The 20,587-nt window shown below is 39.2% G+C and overlaps 6 protein-coding genes across 6 annotated transcripts; 1 reads left to right on the top strand and 5 right to left on the bottom strand.

The window, feature by feature from the left end:
* Positions 1 to 1,235: 1,235 nt before the first annotated feature.
* LOC117620376 (late embryogenesis abundant protein At1g64065-like) lies at positions 1,236 to 1,922 on the bottom strand. The gene has a single exon (XM_034350559.1). It carries the CDS (start codon positions 1,890 to 1,892, stop codon positions 1,236 to 1,238), a length of 657 nt encoding a protein of 218 aa, XP_034206450.1. The 5' UTR covers positions 1,893 to 1,922.
* Positions 1,923 to 4,562: 2,640 nt separating this feature from the next.
* Positions 4,563 to 5,132, bottom strand: LOC117618450 (late embryogenesis abundant protein At1g64065-like). The gene has a single exon (XM_034348015.1). The coding sequence runs from the start codon at positions 5,130 to 5,132 to the stop codon at positions 4,563 to 4,565; it is 570 nt and encodes a 189-aa protein (XP_034203906.1).
* A 2,718-nt stretch (positions 5,133 to 7,850) lies between these two features.
* Positions 7,851 to 9,947, top strand: LOC117620301 (ABC transporter G family member 4). The gene has a single exon (XM_034350465.1). The coding sequence runs from the start codon at positions 7,975 to 7,977 to the stop codon at positions 9,808 to 9,810; it is 1,836 nt and encodes a 611-aa protein (XP_034206356.1). The 5' UTR covers positions 7,851 to 7,974; the 3' UTR covers positions 9,811 to 9,947.
* Positions 9,948 to 11,436: 1,489 nt separating this feature from the next.
* Positions 11,437 to 13,680, bottom strand: LOC117619791 (UDP-glycosyltransferase 88A1). The gene has a single exon (XM_034349829.1). It carries the CDS (start codon positions 13,556 to 13,558, stop codon positions 12,122 to 12,124), a length of 1,437 nt encoding a protein of 478 aa, XP_034205720.1. The 5' UTR covers positions 13,559 to 13,680; the 3' UTR covers positions 11,437 to 12,121.
* A 778-nt stretch (positions 13,681 to 14,458) lies between these two features.
* On the bottom strand, positions 14,459 to 16,455 carry LOC117620300 (trafficking protein particle complex subunit 1). Its single transcript, XM_034350464.1, has 3 exons — positions 15,973 to 16,455; positions 15,531 to 15,649; positions 14,459 to 14,902 (listed from the first exon to the last, which is right to left on the bottom strand). Exons 1-3 carry the CDS (start codon positions 16,309 to 16,311, stop codon positions 14,851 to 14,853), a joined length of 510 nt encoding a protein of 169 aa, XP_034206355.1. The 5' UTR covers positions 16,312 to 16,455; the 3' UTR covers positions 14,459 to 14,850.
* A 486-nt stretch (positions 16,456 to 16,941) lies between these two features.
* LOC117618782 (protein SGT1 homolog) lies at positions 16,942 to 20,022 on the bottom strand. Its single transcript, XM_034348508.1, has 10 exons — positions 19,737 to 20,022; positions 19,536 to 19,605; positions 19,093 to 19,217; positions 18,770 to 18,902; positions 18,428 to 18,524; positions 18,227 to 18,292; positions 17,831 to 17,966; positions 17,648 to 17,733; positions 17,456 to 17,560; positions 16,942 to 17,352 (listed from the first exon to the last, which is right to left on the bottom strand). The coding sequence occupies exons 1-10, from the start codon at positions 19,894 to 19,896 to the stop codon at positions 17,245 to 17,247; spliced, it is 1,086 nt and encodes a 361-aa protein (XP_034204399.1). The 5' UTR covers positions 19,897 to 20,022; the 3' UTR covers positions 16,942 to 17,244.
* Positions 20,023 to 20,587: the final 565 nt, after the last annotated feature.

Raw genomic sequence — 20,587 nt, 5'->3', positions numbered from 1 at the left:
GACAGGCTTCTTTTTGGTCTGAGTTATGGGCCTACTTCAGTCCATGCCCAAACATTATATCCAATTCAATATTATTCAACATGTAAAAAACCACTAATTACAAGAATTTTACACAGGCACATTAATTAGAGACCACATACAATATGTAGTAGAAGAATAATGCTACTCTTACAATATTTGTATACCATATTTTTATACTATCTTATGTGGCCACTGAGGTGGACAACCACATCAATTAAAATTATTTAACATTTTCTTTTCTTTTATGATTTATTCCATTATTTGTTTTTCTAATTTTTTTAATTAAAATATACTTCATTGATTTAATTGATGTGACATATGATATGAACATGCCACATCATGTGATATATAAATATGGGATAAAAATGTGTTAAGTGTAACATTACTCTATGTAGAAACAAGATGTCCGTAGCTCACAAAATAAATATGATAACAAGAATAGGCATTTAAAAAAATAAAAGATTATACACAGCCGTGCAGCCAGACGCTTTGAACTGAACAGTATAGCCGTGCGGCTATACTCGTCGGGACCTTGTTTTGTAATTGAAGCCCTAGTGAGCTTTGAGCCATCCGCTCTGCAAAAGATTTACATCCGGCATGAATTACACAGCAATACACATGACTTCTAATACCACAAAGCACATTACTTGGATAAATCCGACAGTTAGGAAGGGATTAAAGAATCTGTCTTTAATGAATCATTATTTTTAATTGTAGACTAAAAGTAATTGAAAGATCATGCATGTAGACATTCTTCATAATTGGGGTTTCAACATCTTACACTTAGCATTCAAGTTTCTGGTGTGGAATTAATAGAAACTGAAACCCATAAAAGAACATCTTCCATTACATTTCTTTTAAGCTTCCACACGTAAACTTCAATGTGGAAATCAACAATAACTTTTTCTTTCTTTCAGAATATAAATAAATTCTTACCTTTCATTCTCAAGTATAAGCATTACCCAAGTTGCGAAATAAGTCCACAATTGTAGGTTCCCAAACCTTGACATCTAATGTTAGAGATTTCACCTGCAGTCATCCTTTAATGGTGTTCGTGTTCGTGTTCGTGTTCGTGGTTTATACCATGACAGCCCAAACCCTTAATGGACCACATCCACATACAATGTGTCCGTAGCTCACAAAATAAATATAATAACAAGAATAGGCATTTAAAAAATAAAAAATAAAAAATTATACACAGATTAATATTATGATCACTTGCAGACAATATTTTGGACCGACTGCGTTGCAAGAACAATTTCCATGGTGCAATTCATGTGAGCAGACTTCTTCTTCTTGATCACCTTCATCAGATGTATTTTCCCATCCAATTTGGACGCGGAGGTAATTGGAATTATCCCAGAGCTTATATCACTTGCCAACTGAGACTGAGAGTTGGCAGACAAGCCATTTGAAGTGAGCTCCAGTGAGTCCGCCACCTTTCTGGTCGATCGAGCTCTGGCTCTGGCCTCGTACACATTCACCTGCCCAATTCTGGTGCCTCTGTACTCAAATTCGACGATGCCATCTTCGAAGTTGAAGTGTCCAAAGTTGGTGTTCTTCACCCCAAACTTAACGTCCATGTCCAAGTTAAATGAAGGGCTGGTGCCGTTGCCAACCTCAAAGTCACTGAAGGAGGCCGATCGAACTCGGAATTTTGGACTTTTGATTTTCATAACAGTGAGTGCAAAGACTGTTATGACTATGACTTGGAACACGGCAAAGACAGTAACGTAAAATAGGCACCTCATGCGCCTCTTTCTTTTGAGCTCTGCGGGGTCTGCTGTCACTGCAGATTCATGATCGCTCCGGATGTAGCCGTTTGCCGGGACCAAAGGGTAGGGTGATGTTGCTTCGTTCTCGGCTGCCATTTTAATTTCTTTCAACTTCTAGCTGCACAAAGTTTTTTCTTTTTCTTTTGGTGGGTTTGAGGTTTGAGCAAGTATTTATAGAAATATGCAAAGATCAGAATAGTAGATATTTCGAAGTGGTCAGGAGGAGGATTGAGAGTACACTTATTTTGACAAAGTTTTCAGCAAGGTCTTGTTCCTTGTATTTTTCTTGTCCCAAACAAAGAAGCCGGCTTTGAACTTTGACTTTTCAGGCATATTTTTATGGCGACGTGCACCGTAAATACTTTTCAACCAAAATTATACTTGTCCTAATAGTTGCAGAACCTTCTATAGATCACACGAGGATGCCGGTCACGGCCTAATCAAATTGCACTAGATGTATAAATTTATTTATTTTAAGTGTATAATTTTTGTTTATTATTAATTGTCACCATAGCTGTTACTAGTATTATTACATTTAGGTGCGTTGATAGAGAGTTTGACACCCGCAAAGGTCACAAGTAGGAAATTTATGCGTTTTATAAGAGCAATTTCACCAATTTGCTCTTAGTCATGGCAAAGGGGAGCTTGGGCAGCCACTATTCACGTGAATAGTGGTTGCTCTTACAAATAGTATTTTGTGTTTCCAACCGTTGCCATGACAGTGGTTGCTCTTGCAAATAGTATTTTGTGTTTCCAACTGTTGCCATGGCTAAGGGCAATTACTTTTCATTTTTTTATTTTTTTCACAAATTTTTTTTTACCTAAACAATTAATTTGGATAATATTTTCGGATTACATTTTTGGGTTCCTACATGTCAATCTTTATTATAAAATTCATATCTCATAATCGGAAAAAAATTTCGGATAAGATTTTGAAAAAATAAAACTTGAAAGTGAAAAAAATATTAAATAGAAAGTGAATAATAGTTGAAAGAGACAAAAATGTATGAGGATTTGGTGTTAAAAGTAAAGAGTATTGGTTGGTATTTATAGAAAAAAAATTCATTAATTTTTGGGTTTTTTTTCATTATTTTATTGCACAAAAATTCGATGCCGTTAGATTGGAGGAAAAAATCATATCTGAGAGCCCAGACAACGCCACGTGGATGCTGGTTATGGATGGCACTGTAGAGCCCCGACGTCAGCGCGCTAACATCATCCAAAACTCGAGCTCCAAGTCGGGTCAGCCTCCCCTGAGGGCCAACCCAGTCTACTGAAGTCCACCTGTTGCCCGAACAAACCTCTGTTGCTGGAATCACTTTTTTGGCCTAAACCCCCTAACCTGCGCCCCAGCCTTACTACTGGAATTGCTCTAAGAGAAGAGTTGGTTAAACTCATCCATGAAAGGAAGCTTAGCTATTAAAAAAAATAAGGAATATTATTATCCCAAAGGCGGCTAAGATAGCCTAAGCCTCCTTCAATTGAAAAGGCTTCATTCGCGACGCGTTTAAAGAATGAGGGTTGTTCTGCTTGGAATTGTTCATTCTAGAATATTAGCCTGTTTATACCAATTTGTTAGTCTGTTTCTTGGGGCTTTGCGCCCCCTACTTAATTTTATTTTTAAAAAAAAAAGAAAAAAAAAAGAAAAAAAAAAAGAGGGTTGAAACTCGTGTTTTGGTCTTCTGTATCCGCACAAGTTCAACGACAAATTCTTCATCACTGTAGGGACGGTATGAACAAGTCATAACCCCAAGTTGAGGTGAAATTATGTCAACTTCCCATATGTTTCGAGTTTATGAGAGTGCGGTAGAGCATTTTAATTTTATGGGTTGGTGAAAGTTTTGGGCCGAGACAATCGGTTTCCAGTCCATTTGGATATTGGACTCAGATTTTAAAGTCGGAGTTTTGGGGTGAAGCAGGAGGAGCTTTATTATGAAGATGCTTGAGGTGATGAGCAAGCAAAGGTATACATGCCTACATGGTGGGCAGCTAGTTTGACATAACATATCATTAACTTTTTCATCGTATTTTGGTGAGCCGGGAAAAGAAAAGGGCTCATCATATTTCAAACCAACAACAAATAATAAAAGCCTTACCGAAAAAGTATTTCATAAATCCGTCACATAGAATGTGTTACGCATTTCTCACTCATCATCAGAAAGCTTGACTTGATTGCTTCCACTCCAAAATTATGGGTTAGGCCCATACAAAACTAAAGAGATAATAGTAGGGCTGCTGACCCTTCCAAAATTTGTTCTCTTTATAATATTTTACTATATATCCCAACAAATTCAGATGTATCTATGGAACCCAGAAACAGTATTACTTCACCAAGAGACATTGAAATTTTAGAAGAAAAAATAATAATATTATCCTCTCTTTTATCTTGTGATATATGTATGCATTTGATTGAATGTAGACGTCTCTTAAGGCTGGGTATGATATGATTGTAAAAATGAAATGAATTTTGCTCCTGTTCCTGTAGCGTAAGGTTTAGGAGGAATAACCTTTTCTGTGCGAGTGCGACAATATTCATACACACATCTCTGCCGGTGGGCCATTTGATGTTAACGTTACATGGTAATGTGGCTTTGATAGATTTTCATTTCAATACAATAAAGCCTTAACATACACTAGCTGCCCGTCCATGAAATATTATATTCAACAACAACAACCAATAAACCTCAAAGTTTAAATCCATAAACATGAAATTAAAATTACACAAAACAAAACAAAAAACAACAAGAAAAGAAGGACTATATTGATTCACTTGCAAGTCAAAACGTGGACAACTTTGGCCTTAGTATCAACATGTACGGTGCAGTTCAAGTTAGCAGACTTCTTCTTCTTGATGACCTTGAAGAGATGCACCTTCCCATCCAACTTGGCGTAGGCAGTCAACGTCAAATTCCCTGAACTCAGATCGCTACTCAACTGAGAGTGGCTTGAAACCTTGTTCGAGTTCAACGACACCGTCATGTTAATCTTCTTTGTCCTTTTAGCTTTGGCTTTAGACTTGGCAATAGTGCCCTCCCCGACCGCAGTGCCTTTGTACGAGAAAGTGACCTTGCTGCCCTCGAACTTGTAGTGCCCAAAGTTTTTGTTCTTGACGGTAACCAAAGCATTGATTTGAACCTTAAAGGAAGGAGAGGACGGGCTAGAGTTGGCGGTGAGTGAGTCGACAGCAACCGACTCTAAACGGACTTTGGGAGTTTTGATACGCATGACGAAAACCACAAACAGAACTATAATTATGGTTTGTAATATGATCCCGGCAGCGATGTAGAGGAAGCGTCTGTTTCTCTTCCTCCGTGAATCTTCGTTGCCCCTTGTCATGGTTCTTGATGATCGCCAAGGCTTTGATTTCCTTTTCTGGGTCGGATTTAGAATAATAGGAAACAAGAAGCGTTTCTTTTTGTTTGAATATGTGTGGGTGGGTAGTGCTAGCTAGAAGGAAAGTGTTATTTATAAGAATTTGACTATAGTTTTGGGTGCTGGCCCTACATATACATGCTAGTTGCCTTTAATGTGTTTCATCTTTTATAAAGATGTTTAGCCGTTAGGATCTAATGTTTTAAACTGGTAACATTTACATAGTAAGTAAGTTGATAAGAATCGGATGAGTTGACTCAGAATTGAGTAAGGATCAGCTGAGCTCAGGGTGGTGGGTGTGACTTGTGAAGTTGTGAGAGGGAGAGTTGGTTTGAAATTTCCTTCACAAATATGTCACATAGAATATTTCCCGCAGAAGCCATGATGTAGGGCAAACAAATACAAGGATACGAAATTGAGTAGCTCAAGTTTGAAATATTCGCAGTTTGTGGGGGAAGACAAGCGTATTCTCTTGCCATCCAGATAGGATTTTAGGACGACTTTTGGGTGCTCATAAGTTACCTGTCATGAAATTTTATGTAAATTAATGTTCGATATAAACATATAACCTTTTCTTTCTAGGATCAACTCAGTTGTCTTCTGTACCAAAATTATCCATCAAAATCATCAACTGGATAATATTTAATTCTGGAAAAATTTATGTAATGTAGTTGAGTATCAACATATGAACACGCTAGCTAATTAAAAAATTTAAGGACTCATTCGGGAGTGATTATGAATAATCCAAAAAGCACTTATATGGATAATAACTTTTGAGTGTAAAAAGACTAAAACCCTAGTAGTTATTTTCAGTAATTTTTAATTGTTATCTCACTGTATATGTGATGATCTAATTTGGCCTTTGGGTGGCTGGTCTTAGGGGCTAAGCTTCATGAGATTAATCAAGTATCATGAATACACCATTGGCTCTTTGTTTCTTCAGATCCAAGACGCGTAAATAAATGTTTTGATTATGATAAATATAATTATTCTAAGGACGTGCGTCTTGTGGGTTTTCAAAGTGATGATCTGAACTGAAAGTTGACCCCCCCACAAGTATACTAGTGCTATTGCTTGCAAATTTATGATCATTCGTCTGTCGTCAAGTTTTAACACTAAATAAAATAAAACCCCCAGAGAAAATAAAAAGTAAGAAAGACGTACGGCCATGAGACCATATTTACCATAATAGCCTTATGCTAACCTAATTTGAGGCTTCCTGATATAAAAGCTCTTTTGCAAACGGGCCTGCATCTGCATGGGTTTCTCTCGTACATATTCTGATGCCTTTTGCTCATGTGCTTTCGCTTTCTGGCCGACTCTGATTAGTATTAGTTACGCTACTTAATTGACATTGACAGACTTTTGAGAAATATTAAATCATTAATACAAATTTGTATTAGGAAGGAAGGTCTAAATGCACGTAAATGCATCAGTTCTAAACGCATAGACTCGGAATAATCCAAAAATAATATTTAGTACGGATTATTAATTTCAAATAAATGTTAGTTGGTACTTGAAAACAGAAAAACAGAAAAAGAAAAAAAAAACATTTGAAGTTGGTGACATGCATGATGCAGGCAGCAACGCAGATTGTCCTGGTTATCGTCATGTATTGCCTATGGTGTTTATATCAAATATGAAGCCTCGTTGACGAAAAAACAAAAAAAAAAAAAAAATAAAATAAAATGAAGCCTTATGCATGAAGCAAAAAATAATAAGTAAATCTGCAAATGCATCATCATGTGTAGTGTAGGAAGGGATTTGGTCACGGACGAATGCAAAGCATGTCGTGAAGTGAAGGGTTCTAAGACAAAAGCATATGACAGACAGAAGAGCACAGTAGCAGACTCGTGAATTACAACAAGAGAATCCCTTTTCAATATCTTTTAACTTCATTAATCTCCCCCAATTTTAAATTATAATTGCTTTTGCTTTTGCTTTTGCTTTTGTTTTTGTTCAACCAACACACACATTGCCCAATTTACCAACTCTACTTTCACAACTGCATATGCCCCCCACCCAATTTCTTCTAGCTACTTGCAGTTTCCCTTTTCTTTTTCCCATTGTTTCTTACTGTCTATTGAGCTGGAAAATTGTATGCTACTGATTTCAAGTACATCAAGGTGTGATCTCCGTCAACCCTGAAGGTACTAGATCTGAAACAATGATCATCATCATTGACAAATTTTTTACTTTACCTTTTCTTTTCTTTTTCTTTTTTTCTTTTCTTTTTTTTAAATTATAAAAAAAAAAAAAAAAAAAAAACTTTTGGAGTATAGATAAATCGTCCATTGAATTGTTCGTAGAGCTGGAGATCAATAGTGATGAGAATAAGATTTCAATTACAATCACAACTACTAGAAAAAGGGGCTAAGGCCACAATTTGCCTAACCACGGCGAACTAACAGTAGCCATTGATGTATATAAGCCACAGTCAAGTCACAGAGTGGCTAAAAAACAATTGTATTAATAAAATGAGAAGTTGAGGAGCTTGTATATATTAAGAAGAAAAAATACTATAAAGCCAAATAGGTCCCTTAGATGATTCTTGCATAATTAGGTTTTGTCTTGGTTTGTGTTAGATAAATGTTTTCAATCCCCAAAATTACTTAATTTATTCACACCTTTTTAACTTATAGTCCTCCGCCAGCTTTATGAACCAAACTCATATGGAAGGAAACCAATATCATATCTCCACTACATGCATCTCTCCCTCTTCACCACTTCAACTCTCCAACTTCTCTCTCTCTCTCTCTCTCTCTCTCTCTCTCTCTCTCTCTCTCTCTCTCCCACCTAAAACTCCATGGAAGCAGACGCACCAGCACCCCTTCCACCCTCCAAAACCTACGAATTAACAGCCTCTTCCATCTCCTACACCAAATCAACCACAACCACCACCACATTCTCCCCATTTCACTTCCTCTTCAAGCCATGCACCGCCCCCACACCCACTTACATCCTCAAAGACATCTCCCTCACCGCCTACCCCTCCGAAATCCTTGCCATTGTAGGCCCCAGCGGCGCGGGAAAGTCCACTCTTCTTGACATCCTAGCCTCTCGAACGTCGCCCACAGGTGGCGCTCTCCTCCTCAATTCTTCCCCTATCAACCCTTCCTCATTCCGCAAACTCTCTGCCTACGTCCCTCAGCACGATGCATGCCTTCCGCTCCTCACCGTCTTCGAAACCTTTGCTTTCGCCGCAAGCCTCCTGGTTCCCAATTCCAGCGCAACAAACATTGCAGACGTTGTCGCCTCTCTGCTCACTGAGCTCAGGCTTACGCATTTGGCCAACACACGCCTTGGCCAGGGCCTGTCTGGCGGTGAACGTAGACGAGTTTCAATAGGCCTGAGCCTTCTCCATGACCCTGCCGTGTTACTTCTCGACGAACCCACCTCGGGTCTTGACAGCAGCTCTGCTTTCAACGTAATCCAGACCCTCAAATCCATTTGCACCTCGCGTCACCGCACTGTGGTTTTGTCTATTCACCAACCCAGCAACAAAATCCTCTCAGCCATTGATAAAATCCTCTTGCTGTCCAAAGGGACAGTTGTGCACCATGGAACACTCTCTTCTCTTGAAGGTTTTTTGCTCTCCAACGGCTTCACAGTCCCTCCACAACTCAATGCCTTAGAATACACCATGGAAATTCTCAACCGCCTCCCTGCCTTAAAACCCATTACATCTGCACCATCATCACCTCCTGATATTCCTAGTTCTACAGCTAATCCTCATAATTCTGATCAAGTTAATCAGGCAACCAGACAAGTCATGAGATACAAAAGCTCTCGAATCCAAGAGGTTTTGGCTCTTTACAACCGGTTTTGGAAAATCATTTACAGAACAAGACAGCTTCTTTTAACAAACACCTTGGAGGCTCTTGTTGTGGGTCTGGTTTTAGGAACCATTTACATCAACATTGGGTTCGACAAGCAGGGGATCGAGAAGAGGTTTGGTCTCTTCGCTTTCACGCTCACTTTCCTGCTTTCCTCCACAACCGAAACCCTCCCAATCTTCATCAACGAAAGGCCGATCCTCCTAAGAGAGACGTCTGGTGGGATTTACAGGCTTTCCTCCTATCTAATCGCAAACACTCTGGTTTTCCTGCCTTACTTGCTCGCAATCGCGATCATCTACTCTGTCTCAGTCTATTTCTTGGTGGGTCTTTGTGCGTCTTGGCAAGCGTTTGCTTATTTTGTTCTGGTCATATGGGTCATAGTTCTAATGGCGAACTCGTTCGTGCTGTTCTTGAGTTCTCTGGCACCCAACTACATTGCCGGGACTTCACTGGTGACGATACTTTTAGGTGGGTTTTTTCTCTTCTCCGGCTACTTCATCTCGAAAGACAACATGCCCAAGTACTGGCTCTTCATGCACTTCTTTTCCATGTACAAGTATGCCCTCGACGCCCTCTTAATCAATGAGTATGGCTGCCTTGTGTCAAGGTGTTTGATATGGTACGAAGAGAATAATGGTAATAACAGAGAGTGCATGGTGACGGGAGGCGATGTGTTGCAGAAGAGAGGGCTGCATGAGAGGCATAGGTGGAGCAACATCTACATCTTGATTGGGTTCTTTGTGTTGTATCGTGTGCTTTGTTTGATGGTTTTGATCAGAAGGGTCTCAAGATCAAACAAGTAGATTCATGTACATGTTTGATTTGAATAAATACGAAATGAAATATGTAAGGATGTTCAATGCGACGAACACTTGATTTGATTCTTTGTTGTTGTAATGTGTACATATATATTATATATCCTCTGATCTGAATTTGTATATTTTGAAAGTTAAAACTCGTTTCTTCATGTTTTGCATGCGCCTCCAAATCCAAAGCGAAGTTGTGGTCCTCTAGTCTTGTTAATTCACTTGATGCAGATAATATATATAGCTGTCCCTGTCTCAGTCTGTGAGTAAGTATTATTGTGTGAATTGAAGATTGAGCTCTAAATCAAACACATCACATGCAAAAAGTTGAAATGGAATTTGATGGATTGGGAGGCGTACGTACTATTAATTGAGTTGAGAACTTGAGAGTGAGATGACGAACTGGTACATGCTGATTGGTGGGGTTGGGACGCAGGTGTGTTTGTGTTGTGTGGATAGAAATGAGTGCAATAATGTAATCAGACCCCACAATTTGAGTCACGGGTCCCTTTCCTTGAGAGCAAAATGATACACGCAGACGCAGTGCAGTGAGACCGTGAGAGGGAAGAATCCAAGGTTGTCTCAGCCTTAAACACATATTCTGTTCTGATATTGAGAGAGAGAGAGAGAGAGAGAGAGAGAGAGAGAGAGAGGGTTTTGTCGGGTGGTGAAGTTGAAAAAGTTGAAATGCAAGACAAAGGAGAGTTTGTTTGGTTGCTCCCACACTCTTTAATCAGTGCCATATCCTCAATCACGGGTTGCTCTTCCATAATTTTTCATAATAATTTGTTGTTACCCGTGACCCTCAACTCGGCTCATTCTTGTCAACCCTGCATCAAATTTACAATTCCATACATAAAACTAACACGTCGCACTTTTATTAGCTACTGAATACAACTTGTCGTTTTTTGTTGAAACGGATATTCTCAATGTCATAATAACGGCCATTGCCTTGCCCATTGAATACAAATAAACTTATTTGTAACGAGAATAATACTATTTTATTATACCCAGTTAATAACACAATGACACGTAAAAAAATTATCATGCATATTATTGCATTATTAATTGAAAATAGTAAAAAGTATTATCCCAATTTGCATGATAGTTTCTTTCGAGATGATGGCCACGTTTCCCAAAATGAACAAATAGCAGGTTTATATTTTTCTTCTTGGTATGAATGAAAAGTGGATTGGTAGCCAGTGAAGTTGCTTTGTGGTCCAAACAATTCTGGGTGATTGACCAGCTTCAAACATGAATGAAGCTACTTATTTTTATAAGCCCAACAGATATTTCATTACCTAAATCCAAAAGCCCAATATAGAAACCCATCAGGTGCCAATTACCAGAGGCCCAGCCCTTGAGCTTCTAGGAAAAAGCCTATGCGAAAAATAATGTCAAGAGAGTGCATTGCATTTGCATGTGATTGTCGGTCTAACATCTTACCAAATTGAAATTTTGAAAAGAAAAGCATTATGGATATAGATGTGTACTGTATGTTGGTAATAAAAATTCAATTTTTTTAGCAGACTATCCATTTTCATATACGTATTATGTCCAACGGTCACACGTACTCTTGCGTTGCACTGCCCATTATTAATGGCTAATGCCAAGCATTACTGGTTGATTGAGTAAGTGTTTATTCCTCTAAATGGAGTGTACAAGTCCTCCTTGATTCATTCAACACTCGGTTGTACAAGATTACATAATTCCTTCAACAGCAGATATAAGATACCTCAGTAGTCAGTAATTCATTCAACAACCAAAAAAGTGACACGGATTTTGACCTGGAAGTCATGTACAACGACCGAGAACATCGTCGTCAACTTCAAATGGGCTATTGACATCCCTTCCCTATCATTCTTCTTAACGTCATGGCATACGTCACGTGCGGTGGAGCCATGTGAATACGGTAGCGAGAGAGAGAGAATCTCATGAACACAAATTATGTAATTGAACAAAACCTGTTTTTTTTTTTTTTTTTTTTTTTCTGGTAACAAGGAGGCTTAAAGCCCAACAGAAACACTAAACAACAGATCTACGGGTAAAAACCCTAGACAAATCATTAAACATTAATTGTCTCACAGCAACAAGGGGAGAGTCCCAAAGATGGAGACCCAGAATCTCGGAGATCCCAATAAAAGCAAGCATATCAGCAGCAGAGTTACATTCCTCCCTGGAGCTGGAAGTCATGTTGAATGCGAAACACCCACCCCACCCGTCATGAGTCACGAGGGCTTTACAACAAGAGATAAGGCTAAAGAGAGGGTGTAACGGATCATATTCATATCTATACGAACTGAACTTTTTAGCCCAATTGGTTCCATTTTTCAAACAGTTCCGTTAACGCGACCCGAGACGACCCGCCCTCACCCAGTGCAGCATGGGCTTCCCTCTGCAGAGCCTTGGTCCGCTTCCTCACTGAGTCGCCTTCCTCCGAGTCCATCAACTCTCTAACTCGCCTCTCCACCACATCACAACTCACAAACCCGTCCTCTGACTCGTCCATCGTCAAAGCAATCTTGATCTCCTCCACCAGAACGATCCTATTAAATCTCTGCTCCGCGTACAGCGGCCAAGCCACAATCGGCACCCCAGCACATACCGCCTCCAACACCGAGTTCCACCCGCAGTGGCACACGAACCCGCCTACTGACTCGTGATTCAACACCGCCACTTGTGGGGCCCACGACTTCACCACCAGCCCCCTGTTCTTGGTCCTACCCAAGAACCCATCCGGAAGCAAAGACTCCAACTCCGGGTCCGGTTGCTCCGTGATGGCAACGCCGGTGTTTTTTTCAGCAGGCGGGTTGCGGACCACCCACAGAAACCTCTGCCCGCTCCTCTCCAACCCAATGGCTATCTCCTGCAACTGCTTTTTTGAAAACAATCCCAAGCTTCCGAAACAGAGGAACACCACGCTTCCGATTGGTTGTGAATCAAGCCAAGTCAAACACTCCGACACATCATCGCCGCCGCCACCTTTGTTATTGTGAGCAATAATTAACGGTCCTATGCAGTAGATTGGCGGCGTGGGAACATTTTCTGGCAAGCACAGCCCATCGGAGATTGCTCTGATGGCTCTGGGCTCCAGAGATTCATACGTGTTTATGATAATCCCAGCTGATTTGGGGAATTGCCTTGAGTTCTCTAGGAAACATTGATACGCCACGTCGTTGCGATCAAGAATTGGCTTTGCCATATCAGAGGAAGGCACCGGCGTCACTCCTGGGATGCTGATAAGGGCGTTGAGATCTTTGAAGCTCTTGTCGGTGGTGGTGTGGAGAGTGGGGAAGTAGAGGAAGGAGGCGAGGCTGGCAGCGCCAGAGGTGAAGAAGAAGTAGCCGGGGATGTTGAGGTCGGCGGCGACAGAGAGCCCGATAGCGCAGAAGAAGTCCAGGACAAAAGCACGGACGGAGAAGTTGGTGGAGATGGAGAGGAGGGCTTGGCGCACGTTGGGGTTGTTAAGGCGGAGGATTTCCAAGGTTAGGGATTCGTGGTTGGAGGAGGAAGTGAGGGAGGGAGGGAGGGAGACGGTGGAGAGGTGGTGGAAGATGAGGGAGGGGTTGGTGGTGGAGACGGAGGCAATATATTTGGCGGTGTCATCGGCTCTGTAGGGCGCCGTGGTGATGAGGATGTGGATGCTGAGAGAAGGATGGCGAGTGAGAATGAGCTGGCCAAGCTCTACCATGGCGACCAAGTGGCCTATTGGTGGTGATGGGTATAAAACTATAGCTGCCTCCATCGCTATGTCTTTGTGGGTGTGTAGCTCTGTGCTTGCACTTGGCTCTTATATGTATACGAGGTTTATCATATTTTTCATACCACATTGTGTACTATATGGTATTAAAAAATATGATAAACATAGCATTTTTCTATGTATAAATACGACTTGCTTGCTACTAATAATCTCTCATTCTCTCTCTTTTTTTCTTTTTCTTTTTTCTATTAAAAAAAATTCAATCAATCCCATTTGATAACCATGATGAGAGAGGGAAGGATGGAAGGGAGAGTAATAAAAGTGAAAATAATTTCAAATAGATTTCACCTTTTTAGTTTTTGTTTTCATTTTTGTTACTCCTCCCTCCTATATCATTTCTCTCAATCTCATTTTCACCCTCATTCTAACTTCTATTCTCACTCTCATTTTCCTCCTTTAGAACAAACAATAAAAAAAATAAAAAATGTTATCAAACGGACTCTAAATCAATCTAATTTACAGAGAAGAGAATTCAAAATTAAATACTAGTCTTCTTTTTTCTTTTTTTTCTTTTTATGAGAACTAGTCTTCTTTTTCGAGCCGCACAATAAGAGATTTTTTCTCCTTTATCTTTGACGTGTCCTTTCCATTTGGTAAATGTCTTTTTCATGTTTAAAAACAACAGGCTAGAAAAGTTTTGACTACTGTTCCAAAGAAAATACCTTCCCAAATGGTTGGTAGGTAATCAAAAAGGTTATGCATTGCAAAGAGACCACAATTTTAGTGGTGATTGATTACGACATTTCGTGCAATACACTCATTAAACTATGGGGACCGCATGACCATACAATATATTATGTATGGTTATATATTCATCACCTACCAACAGTATCATCCAGTTCCGCTCCTACAGAGATCAAACATTGTTTTGCGACACAAAAGATATCTGCGAACTCGTTAAGGGAATTATGAATGCTCTCTTTTGGAAGAGCATGCTTCTAGAGTACATCAAACCAATTTAACATAAACAAATAGGATATTACATGATGCCATAAAACACCTAAAGTCCACAGAGGTCAAAATGCTAGGGCATCTCTCATTGTAAAACTCTTAAAATCAAGTTGCGGAATCAGAACCAAACGTGTCCCATCGGCTCTGGGCCAGTCTAAGAGTGAACGTTGCTGCTTTTTAAGCATAAGCCTAGACATAAATTCATTGTCCAAAAAAAAGGAGAAACACACATAGGTGGCCTCATCTTGGCATGCTTTTCCATTTCCTTGTTTAAAATCCACTTTTACAAAACAACCAACAAGTAGATGATAATGGTGACTGGATTTCTACGAAATGCTCCTTACATATTGGTCGAGAGTTGTATTGAATAGCTCACACCTACAAGGAAACATTACTCTGGGATTCAAAACCTATTTTCGTTAGCATGAAAACCTTACAAAAGTAAGGGTATAGTATAACCATATCCAGACAGGGAATATACAGTTGAACCCTGTATTACAAAATCTCATAAGAAGCAATCCCCGGAGAAGTTATAGTGGCGTGAAACTTAGTTCTAGTATTATGAAATCAATGAATCAGGTATCCATGAAGTACCAGAGATGGATAAACCACCAGTAGACTAATTCAATAGACCTATTTATATGCAAGGAAAAGAAAAGTAGACAGGTTCTAAACAAACAGAGTTCACAAAATACTAATAACACATCAACATGCCTTCTAAAACAAGAAATAACCTAGTTCAAATATTAGTCTTGTTATAGTGCAACAAAACATGCAAGGAGACAGTTTCTTTATCACTAATTGCAATATTAAGTTTCTTTACTTGAGCATTCCCAATGGGACGCAGTGTTAGCAGAAAATTATAAAAGCTGATAATATCAATCCATGGAGTAGGGACAATGCATGTAGTAGGGATGACTATCTATTTATGACCTACGAGATGAAACTTCTTACTATGAAGATTGATCATTTACTACATTACGATAATCGAAACTGAACAAGTTACCTGATTGGAGTTCCAGGAGTGTAGAGAGGGTTCTTCACGACATATTCCACATACAAGTTGTAAATGTACTTCAAAGATTCACGCAAGTCTCCGGTCCTGGGATGAGTAACCAAGATAATCTGCACACATAAACACAAAATGAAAAAGAGTCAGAAAGCAGCAGCAGCACATTAAGAATTAATCTAATTGTATGACAATTTGGTATACACAAACACAACCACACACGTCCAAATTTCTAAACGAAGCACAAATTCAAGTTCAAGAATGTAATTGAGTGAGAGGAGAGGCCTTTCTTTCCGATCCTAAATCGCTAGATCTAATACTAAAAAATTGCCAACAGAAGCAACAAACATTTCATATTCAATCAAACCATAATTCTTAATTTCAAGATCTGAAAGTTTAAATAAATAAATAAAAGGGACAGAAAACTGAAAAAGCTAACCTTAATGCCAGAAGGGGATTCCATGAAAGTAAGCTTGTAGGTATTGGTGCGGAAGCTGTGGAAGGAACAGCCTTGGCCTGGCAGCTGAGGGACGCCGAGATTGGCCTTGTCGGGAGTGGTGGGGTCCATCTTGGCGGTGAGGGACTTGAGGGAGAAGAGGAGGCCGAACATGAGCTTGTGGTCTTGCTGTTGGTTCAGGGTGTGAAGAGGCCGGTTCCATTCACGGTAGAGCAAGCAGACGCCGTTTCTGTTGAACACGTACATCATGTGGCCGTTGTTCCCCGTCGCCGTTGACGCCGGCAGAGAGGGGCTGATCTCCGTTCCCCCGAAGAATTGCATTTCTCGCTTTGCTGTGCTGTTCCTTCCTCACAAATATTTCAAATTCCCAAAAAATTCCAAATCCAATCGGACTGATTGATCAGATTTTACGAACTCACCGTCGCAAGCCATGAGATCATCAGATTGTGAAACGCGGCGTTTCAGTCCCTGAGGTCCGTTTACTTTAGTAGCCCACTCAGCTAAATCGGCGACATTGGGCTATATGGGCCCCGAAGGCCCAAAGAACCAAGAAATAAGAAAGGGCCCAAATGAGAGAGAGAGGATAGAATACCAATTTTATCCTTTATTCTAATGAAATTGGCTAATTGATAATTTAAAAATGAAGGATAATATAGTAATCAACCATACTGTTTATTCACCCTCTCTCTAGTCTAGTGTGTATAATTATGAGAGCCTTTCTCTAGAGAATGTACTAAACACTAAAAATATTTGTTTTCCAGATGAAAAGAAATCACCAGCTTAGATGATGAACTATATGATTGATAACTTTCCTGACAAAAAAATATATACATATGATTGATAACCAAAAGTGTAATTCAACTTTCCTCAAAGAAAACAAAAAATAATTCCACGCTTGAGTTGAGTGCAAAGAGTTGCAGCAGAACTCGGTAATGGAATATGATCACCACAAACGTAATAATAATAATGTATTAAACACTAAAAATTGTCCACAAGAGATCGATCGACAGGTATCAGTTTTGCGTGTACAAAAGCACCTGCTTAACAAGGCAGAAGGGGGGAATACACATGAAGGGAAAATAAACAAATTCTTGTTGATTCCAAAAGAGGAAGGAAAAAATGAAAAACAAACATCCAAACAGCCGGAGTGCCAGACGACTTGGAAAACTAATTATATAGTCTACCGAACAAAATCACAAACTCCCAAATAAGTTACAGGCATATCATATCCAACTACTAGGTGCAACAGTCTTATTAGTACTCCCATTTCTTCATCTCCATGCCATCTGGAGCACTTCCCTCAACCTTCTTGTTTCCCACTTCTTTCCAGTTTGTCGAAAGCACTGTCCCATTCGACTCCACCTGTACAAACAAAAACATTAGGATGCAACGTACAAGTCAATGTGACCACAACTCATATGCATTCTACGACTGGTATCAAAGACTAGACAGGCAAAAGTCTTACAAAAGATTTTCTCATGGCCCTTCTAGTGTCCTCATCAGCATCCTTATATATGTCCTGGAAAAATTTGTTCAAAGCCGCATCACCATCAAGCTTCTCTTCTTTTTCCTGAAACCACAACATACAGAGTAGGTGGTCATGCACTGAGACTTGCAAAAGTTAATGCCAAATCAACTAACTAGGTTACAAGCAAACCTCCTTCTTCACTTCGGCTTCAAGCTTATCCCAGTCTACCACTTTTGGTTTTGAGGATGGGTAAGATGGCCTTTGCTCTCCAATAACTGTAGGCAGTTGCATCTTTTTAGCAACTATTTTCCCAAGCGAAAAGGGATGCATTCTATTTTACAGAAAAAGTGGTTTACCAAAATATTAACCCACCTGGCACACTAACCCTTGGCACAACAGAGTTATCCTTGCTGAATTCAAGAGATGTCCAGTGTAATGGATCAGCTTTTGCCAGGCGAATTTCAACTTTGGTGGACAAAACTTCATATCTGCACTTTTTAGGTATTATCTGTTTGCAAAATACCAAACCCCACTGTTATTTTCTCATCCACAAATGTACGGCGTGAATGGATGCCTTCTGTCATCCATATATAAAACTAGCAAACTCCTAGATTAAATGCAAAAGAGACTCTGCTCCACTCACTTCAAAAATTAGAGAAAAAATAAGGGGAAAATGGAAAGGACGTGCATGCGTTCTTAAATTCACTATATGTCCTGGTTAACAAAAAAAAAATAAAATTCCTCATAAACATAAAATTGGTGCAATACCTTTCCGAATAAGCGAGGCTGAAAATGATATGGATCCTCACCAGCAACATCAATGCGAACACTTAGCTGGAAACAGCCAATAAAACCAATTCATAAATCTTGTATACAAAGATGCAGACAAAATTTTCTTTACGATCCAGACAACTATAAAATCAATAAGAAAAATTAATAAAACAAATATTAGATCAATGTGATACATACTATTTGTTCACCAAAGTCAATATGAACATCTTTGGCTGGTATGCCCTTGGCAAATATAGTCACCACCACTTCGTCTGGCTTCTGGTAGAATTCATGCCTGTGTAAATATTTTCACCAAAACATGTATCTTAGTAACTAGGGGTTTTCTCTGACAAAATGGATTCTCATAAAGAACAGAAAGGGTATTATCCAAGGATGCATATATTTTATGGAGCTTCACTCTCCACAATATAAACAGTAGAGAAAGAAGAAGAAAAAAATTGATAGGAAGAAGACTAAAATCCTTAACAGCAATTAAATTAATCTCTCATCCTGCCAAGCTCAACAAAAAGTTGGACTAACCTGTATTTTGGTTTGACAAATGCTACAGTCAACTGATTGGTAGGATCACTCACAGGCTGAACATCTTTTGTAGAGATAACATCCTCTATACTGGTTTTTTCCAATGAAAGGTCTGGTAAAACACCGGTTTCCTCTGATTGAACATGAATTACTCATCAATAAGACAAAAGGCAGGTCACCAAGATGCAACAGAGTAATTTCTTGTATAGTGATTTCCTTAGATATTTCCTTTCCAGAACAAAATCATTATATAACAAAGGTAAAAACATCTTATTGTGAAAATGAAAAAGGTCAACCATTTCCATAAAAGCAAAAAAACACACCTGCAATTTTCTCATCACAGTCTTTTATCAATTTGACAAATCTGGTCTCTTCTGGCGCCAAAGAAGCACCAATTTCCAGGGCTGCCTTTGCAGTCTGATATTCCTCAAGCTTGAAGCAGGCAATTCTGTAACCAAAAATGGAAAAGAAGAAAGATCGTAAGTTTTACAGATAGGAAACAAGAGACCAATGAGCCATGACATTTACATTGGCATGTATTCAGTCCAGAACATAACTGATAGCAAGGGGAAGCCCCCAAGGACTTCAACAATACCCAGTCAGTTTTTCAGTTGAAATCAACAATAAAAAAAGTAAACTTGCATGTGATGTTGCAATTACGATCCAAGAATTTCAAACAAAACCCTTCAGAGTTTACAATATAAATAGGTGCGCATAAAGAAACAACAAACATAATTATGGGTCTGGTTTGTGCAATCGCACTCACCCTTTGCGCAAGTACGCTTTAGACAATGATGAGTCCAACTCAATTGCCTTGTTTGCATCCGAAACAGCCTCTGAAAAAAAAACCCCACAATAGAGAATTAATTAGAGAAACCATATCAAATCCAATCAATTCTGGGTTTTAACTATTTTCCTTTTCCTGGGCTTTTTGTGAACCAAACAAGAAACTAATAGAAGGAAGTACCAGTGAGATTATTGGATTTGATGTTGGCCTGGGCACGGTCTGAGTAGAGCTCGGCGTTTTGAGGGTTGTGAGCGATGGCCTGGGTGTAGAGTTCAACGGCCAAGTCGAAGTGGTCGTCGATGAACGCCTCCTTGGCCCTCTTTTCGAGATCGGAAGCCATGGCAAAGCACGGTGACTGACTCTGAGAGAAGGAGGAGAAGGAGAGGGAAGGGAGAGGGAAGGGAGAGGGAAGAGTCTAGAAAAAGTAGAGGGGATTGAGAATAAGATTTGACTTGAGGTGGCAAAAATAAGAGAGCAAAATATATTGTATATACACACTCTAATCGTACAATACAAATTAGAATAGAAGTGGGAAAGACTTGTCAAAGTCTACCACGGAAATACGATGTTGTTTAGGCTTCTGCCCAAGTGCCCAAAAAAATCTAGAAATTACGGAACCAGTAATGGAAATTAAGAGGATTCTCGGTTAAGTATTGAAGTTAAGTTGTGTGGGTAAATTTAATATGAAATATATATACAATTTAACAATTGAGATTAGAAATATATAATTTATTATTAATATAAAATATTTAATAAAGACCAATAGAGTTTAGTTAAGTGAAAAATGACATTAACTTGCAGACCAGAGATTTCAAGTTCGAATTCTCACGATATTATAATTGTGTGTGTCATGAAAAATCTCCTTACACTATCATTTAGACTATTACTCGTTCTAAAAAAATATCTAAACTTGAAATATTTAAGGTTTCCAAATAAAAAAGGTTTCCAAAAAAAATAAGGGAATTTTATTAATATTTGAAGTGTTGGGTGAAATAGATATTATTTCAAAGTTTCTATAAAAATGTTATTTT

This window comes from Prunus dulcis, chromosome 2 (genome assembly GCF_902201215.1).
Source record: "Prunus dulcis chromosome 2, ALMONDv2, whole genome shotgun sequence".
Taxonomy (NCBI): Eukaryota; Viridiplantae; Streptophyta; class Magnoliopsida; order Rosales; family Rosaceae; genus Prunus; species Prunus dulcis.
Note: the sequence above shows the minus strand (reverse complement) of the source record. Positions and strands in the feature narration are given on the sequence as shown.

Bases quoted from the DNA above. Each gene is read 5' to 3' on its own strand.
- LOC117620376 (XM_034350559.1), bottom strand. From the start codon at position 1,892: ATGGCAGCCGAGAACGAAGCAACATCACCCTACCCTTTGGTCCCGGCA.
- LOC117620300 (XM_034350464.1), bottom strand. From the start codon at position 16,311: ATGCAATTCTTCGGGGGAACGGAGATCAGCCCCTCTCTGCCGGCGTCA. The intron at 15,650-15,972 runs GTTAGCTTTTTC...TTATGTGTGCAG, and splicing joins AATCCCCTTCTGGCATTAAG to ATTATCTTGGTTACTCATCC. The intron at 14,903-15,530 runs GTAACTTGTTCA...GTTTCCTTGTAG, and splicing joins ACTCCTGGAACTCCAATCAG to GTGTGAGCTATTCAATACAA.
- LOC117618782 (XM_034348508.1), bottom strand. From the start codon at position 19,896: ATGGCTTCCGATCTCGAAAAGAGGGCCAAGGAGGCGTTCATCGACGAC. The intron at 18,525-18,769 runs GTTAGTCCAACT...ATATTTACACAG, and splicing joins TTTGTCAAACCAAAATACAG to GCATGAATTCTACCAGAAGC. The intron at 18,293-18,427 runs GTATGTATCACA...GGCTGTTTCCAG, and splicing joins TTGACTTTGGTGAACAAATA to CTAAGTGTTCGCATTGATGT.
- LOC117620301 (XM_034350465.1), top strand. From the start codon at position 7,975: ATGGAAGCAGACGCACCAGCACCCCTTCCACCCTCCAAAACCTACGAA.
- LOC117618450 (XM_034348015.1), bottom strand. From the start codon at position 5,132: ATGACAAGGGGCAACGAAGATTCACGGAGGAAGAGAAACAGACGCTTC.
- LOC117619791 (XM_034349829.1), bottom strand. From the start codon at position 13,558: ATGGAGGCAGCTATAGTTTTATACCCATCACCACCAATAGGCCACTTG.